The sequence below is a fragment of the Alligator sinensis genome, unplaced genomic scaffold (assembly GCF_000455745.1).
Source record: "Alligator sinensis unplaced genomic scaffold, ASM45574v1 scaffold648_1, whole genome shotgun sequence".
Lineage (NCBI taxonomy): Eukaryota > Metazoa > Chordata > Crocodylia > Alligatoridae > Alligator > Alligator sinensis.
This window is the reverse complement of record NW_005842353.1, coordinates 1,501,198-1,507,197: the sequence shown is the minus strand read 5'-3', so window position 1 is coordinate 1,507,197 and position 6,000 is coordinate 1,501,198. Positions and strand designations below refer to the sequence as shown.

General features: G+C 39.6%; 1 protein-coding gene across 1 annotated transcript in view; it reads left to right on the top strand.

Moving 5' to 3' along the window:
• Nucleotides 1-3,916: 3,916 nt before the first annotated feature.
• Nucleotides 3,917-6,000, top strand: part of KCNH8 (potassium voltage-gated channel subfamily H member 8) — a 256,860-nt gene continuing 254,776 nt past the window's right edge. The window contains exon 1 of the mRNA XM_006029058.2: nt 3,917-3,992. Within this exon, the coding sequence (XP_006029120.1) occupies nt 3,917-3,992 (76 nt within the window). The remainder of the gene's footprint in view (nt 3,993-6,000) is intronic.

Sequence of the window (6,000 nt, the reverse complement as noted above, 5' to 3'; positions counted from 1 at the left end):
TAACTCCTCTCACAATGAGTTTAGCTTATGTTATAGATCTCTTTGCTTGTCAGCTCAGGGTTCAATAGAAGATAACTTACAGCTGAGGCAGGGTCAGTTACAAGTGTAAGCAAAGGTTCAAAGATGTCCCAGTATCTTTTGCTCCTGACAAAGAATAGTAAGTTTGAAAAGAGACTTTGAAGCCTAAGGGAGAGAGAATATGAAAACGTAAAAACCCATACGTTTCTCTGCCTTACCACCATTTTCATCCAGTCTGCACTATTAGGTATTATTTCCTTTTTTATTTGCAAGCAGCATACATATATGGGACTTTGAAAATACTGACAAGCAAAAATGCTCATTGGTTTCAGTGCAAGTTGATAAATGCCAGGAACTTCTGGCATAAGGTCCAAGTCACTTTACAGACAAAAAGGCATATGAATCAAATATGGAGGAGGCAGGGTGAACTTTTATAGTGCTGAAATAAATATTATGGAATGTTCTTATATAGAAAGGGGCTTATTGTGTCTGGCCAGTGAATTGATATTTGGGACTGGAGCGGGTAAAAGAATCTTTACCCCTTAGCCAAAGTCATTCACAAGTGGAGCCCTCGCACTCAGAGGAAGGAGGCACATCAATGATATTGTCATAGTTGGATGAGCAGGCTATACTCTTCTACATGGAGCAAAACTGTATCATTCCACTACACACTGGCCTGCCTAGGGAAAGGCTATGACTCCCTGAAGCATAGCTTTTGCCCACATCCCCAGTGCATTTCTACAGGTTTCTCATTTCCTTCCCCCAACATAGATGTATGGCTGGAAGGGGCCTCCTAGGCCATCAGGTGCAGTCCCCTGCTGCCAAAAAGATCTACAAGATTGTCCATTCTGATCCCTATCACCAGAGCAGTCACAAAACGCTCTTTGGAAAAAACCCTAAATCTATACATGTGCCACAGGCCAGGTAGAAATGTAGGCACTAAAAGAAAATGTTGTCATGAAGTGAATTACAATTCATTTAATCACTGACAATGAACTAATATGTCATTACTATCCTGCAGTTGATTGCAAATGATCTTAGTAATCTCTTAGGAAAGTTCTCTATCCCTTTGTAAATGCATTTTTAACACTGCAGTCGTGTGTTAGTAATGAGGTGACTGAATATTTTGAGATCGAACTGTTTTCCATTTGGAAATGCAGTTTTGTTGACACCAAAATGTTGCTTAAAAATGGAATTTTTGTCAAAACACATACACAAGAAAGATTTTTTCCTAGTCAAAATACCCAGCAGTTTAATGGTAAGGGTACTTCCTTGGGGCAGAGATATTGGGATTGAAGGCCCTGCTATCCCTGAGTTGAAACAGGGACTTGAACTCTCACATCCCAAGTATATGCTAAAACTGCTAGCTAGTTAGAGGAAGTCTCTCTTTCTTGCTTGTGTGGTTTTACAAAAGTTTTTAAAACCATTTTTTCCCTTCATTCCACATCAAAATGAAAGTAATTTCTAATACCCCTCCATGCCCCCAAGCTATCTTGGCATAAGATATGTTTATCTGGGGCCATAGCATGAATGACTGACTTGCTCACTCTGGAAAAAGTTTCTGGTAATCCAGTTGTGGCTCGATAGTAGAGAGCTAATGCGACATTGTTGATATGATACCTTTTTGATAAGCAGCTGCAATTCTTCAGACATGAATTGATTTCTATTGTCTCTTACAATCTGTTTAAGAGCTACTGTCTTTTGAAAACAATAGTCTTAATTTTTTCACTGTTTGTGCTCATTTAAATGATAATAAATACAGAACAATTCAAATGGACACCTACTGCACTCATGCAATCAAGCTTTACATGTTGCACCCCCTAGAATCTGTAGGGGTATAAAAAGACCATTGACTACATTGTGATTTAAGCTGATGAGCACAGCTTAAGTAAAGAGCAGAAGGTGCTCTCTGCTTAATGATTTATCAGTGTCTGCTTCATTGTGCTGAATTAGTTATTGTCTTATTCCCTTAAAGGGCCAGGGTTTCTAACTTTTGAAATAACTAGAACTTTTATCATTTTGGCATGCTTCTCTCTTTGTGTATACCTTCTCCTTCATTGTAAATCTTAGTTTATCAATTAATTAATTTCACAAGAGCAGTCACTTAGAAGCCTGCTTTCTATATCCTCTTAAAATAGATAACTTCTTTGCCTTGACTTTCATGGGGTACAGGATTGTGACATTTTAGACAAGATTGAGTGTAGACTTTTCTTGGTATGGAAATTGGACCCTACATGTGTGATCATGGAATGATTTACTATAATGATTTACCCCTGCTTATGCAGGGGGTCGGACTCGATGATCTATTGAGGTCCCTTCTGACCCTAAGAATCTATGAATAAGGACCTAAGTAAGCGCAGAGTGAGCTTGTACAGGCTTGTGGGGTGGTGGGACAGAATCTACACAGCGTGGCAATGAACAGAACCAGAAGTGATACACAAGAGCTAGGAAGCAATTATGGGTATGCTACATATATAAAAGTGTGCATGCTACATATATAACAGTTTTACTTACTGGGAGATGTGATTAGGTACTATCAAAAATTAAGATTGAATGTGGCACTCCTAAATCTTGATTTAGAAAAAGTGTATGATCGGGTGGAGTGCAAGTCCCTATTTGGTATGTTGAGCAACTTTGTGTCTTACCAAAGTTTCTAAGTTGGATCAAGACTTTATGCAAAGGAGCATAGTGTAGGATAAGAGTGAAAGGTCATTTAACAGATGAAGTCAAAGTCAGATCAGGTGTAAGACAGCGGTATCCCTTGTTATCACTTGTATTCATCTGTGCCATTGAGCTGTTAGCACAGAGGATAAGGATGGATTGCGTGATCGAGGATGTGTCAAGCGCTGGAAGAAAGGGCACTCAAGTGAAATGCACATTGTACATGGACAATCTTAACAAGAGAGAGTCTTCCTAAAAAAGGCTATAAGTTGTGCAAATGAGTATGGAAAGGTGTGCGCGGTGGGGCAAAATTAAACATACAAAGAAGTAAGTGCCTAAAACTGGGGAGCATGTACAACTGTAAGCTGTTGATAGGAGGGTTAGTAAAAGTAATTAAGGTGATGGTACTCGCAATTCTATTGTATGTCATCATGGTGTTCCCTCCATTATGGATCACCACCTGTAATATTCAGGGGGAACTGATGGTGTTCTTTTGGAAAACCAAAAAGGAAAGGCTTAGGAGAACACTATACAAGAAGAAAGTGAAAGGAGGATTGGGTCTCACAGATTTGTTTCTGTTCATGCAAAGTATGCCAGTGTATGCTGCAGGGAAGGGATAAAAGGAGGTACCAAATGGACTGGGTTTGTCTGGTACTATGCAGGGACATTATAGCATAGATATGATGTATGTAAAAGGTCACTGTCCTAGGCCTGGATAGTACCACCAATGTACAAGAAGATTGTAACATATGTGAATTGGTACGGGATACAGACAGTAGCCACAACAGATTTGGTGGACCATAAAAAAAAAAGTCAAGGCCTGAGTTAGAAAAGAAAACTGTTCCTAGTAGGGAGGTTTATAGAGGAAGAAGCATGGACAATTTTGAAGGGGTGTTTGACAGAAACTTACAGAAACAGCACGAGGGGCATTTTTACACATGCTGCAGGATGTGGAGCCAGGTGCTTTAATTAGCAAGCCATACTAATTAAAAGTGCCCATGTGTCATATGTATCAGAGGTGCAGTGTGTCCCAGTGCTGAAAAAATGTCAGCAGAGCACTTTGAACTAAAGCTCATTGAACTTGTTTTATTTCAAAGCTCCCCACCGCCATTTTTCCAGCACAGAGACGCGCTGCACCACTGATACACATAATGCGAAAGGCTGCTGGAGTGTATTAATTTCTGTGCTCCAGCAGACTTGATTAATCAAGTCTGCTCTGATGCACTGGATTTCCAATATGTCGGAACAGCCTTTGTGTACATGTATAGGTGTCCCAGGATTTCAGCTGGCTGATAGCAATTTGGATGTTACCTGTACAGGCACTCCATTACAGCTGGGGACTTTGCTGTGCTGTGCTGTGCTGTGCTGTGGGGGGAAGGAAACATATGGCATATGATGTGGGAGTGTCAGTTTACCAGAATGGTCTGGGGGAAGGCAGAGAAACTCCTACAGTGACTGCATGCTAAGAGCCAATTAATTCTAGGAATGGTTCTGTGCAGACTGGGTGTCACTGCCCGCTTTGTTCTTTTGCGCTGTCACTGGGGTCTCTGGCTCTTCAGTCCTCCAGTTTCCACTTCCTGCCCCTATCTCTGGGAGTGGGGCCACACAGGATAATACCATGAGGTCCACAGAGTCCATGGCCTGGGGACTTGGGGTTGAGGGGAGAGTCTGCTACCCATGCAGCAGAAGGTATCCACACTGTGGTATAGCTCAAAGGGGAGTCCCATGCCATGTGGTAGGGGGTGTGTGGAAAGAGGGGGGGCTCTTGAAATAAGTCCTATTGCTAGCTCTAGTTCTAAACACCTTAAAATTAATGGACTTTTTTGAGCCAAAGACTGTTTGTACTCTTCACTTGTAAGTGTTGCCCAACTATGAGTACATTTATGCAGCAAACTAAATCAATGCCAGCCTTTACTTGGAGTGACTTAGGCAATTAAGTCAATTATAGAGTTTACAATGATAGGTTCTGAATTCATAAGTACAAACCCAAAGTTTATTATATAATAGTTCTACTTTCTGCAGTATCACGCCAAATAGATTTAAATGTACAATATTCCAAAAAAACCCTAGAACAATGGGAGATATACTAGTAAGCAACTTGCTTTTTGCTTTTCTGCCAGCTCGTTTAAATTTAAATATATCCTACTCTCTTTACTCATGGGAGGAGTCCAGTAGATTTCAACGAGCCTACTCGTGTAATTAAAATTTGGCACACAAATAAATTGTAAGATGCTGTTTTCTACAGTTCTACCCTGGAGTTAAAGCATATTTGTTTGAAAATAAGTTGGGTATCTAAGCAGATTGTGTTACCCTCAGATTAGTCAACTGAAACCTAAATATTTGCAGCTACTTTTTACTCATTCCATGTACTATTTTTATTATGGTATTAATAGCACCCATTCCTGCAGTTCTAACTTGGGTGAAACTACCATTAACTGTCACAAAGAATTGCCTGTGTAAGAACCATTGCATTAGGCTTAAATATAGTAGCTCCTTTCGTGTGGAAGGATGAAGTACTTTGTATTCCATATATTAGAGTTATGTAAATCATTTGCTTAACGAATTCAGCTTCTTCCTTCAATCGGCTTTTTGTTCTGTTTGTTTGTTTGTTTGTTTTTCATTCATAATGAACAATTTGCTGAACAATTCTTAATGGTTAAAATTAGAACTGTTATTGAATAGTTGTGATTTGTCATGTAAGTGATGAAGTTTAGTGTCTGTTCCCTTATTTGGTAAAGGCGACAAAGACTTACAGAAACTACTTGGCTTCTGAGATTTCTCTGAGACCTTTTGAGTTTGGGGAAAGGCAGAAACACAACTATGAAGTTTACAATACACATGATTATGTAATTTTTTAATCATAGCTTGTCTTTTCTGGGTCATATGTGCCTTGCTTATTTCCCCCCCAATATAAGGCTACAACAGGATTTATTTATTATGGGCTGACTTCAAATGCAATTCCTTTTCACACATAGGGAAAGGAAATTTGTGTCAATTACTTGTGTAAGAGATGGTCACATTGTAGTCCGGCTCCTTTAAGTGCCATTATGATAGAACTCTGGTGTGGGATCTTAGGAATCTGATCCTCCCATTATAACCATCAGCATACCCTGTTATACAAAACAGAATATTAAATTATTGTGTTTATCAGGCTGTAATTTGCTGATCTCACTATAATCACTGAAACAAAGCAACTGTGAGTGTGTGCATGTGCTTAGCCCTACGATAAAAGATGTGGTTAGAATGATCCTTGTTCAACTTGTTTAATTGCCTCTAAGTCTGTGCCAAGGATTTAGTAAAAGCTTTCAAAAACCCTGTCAG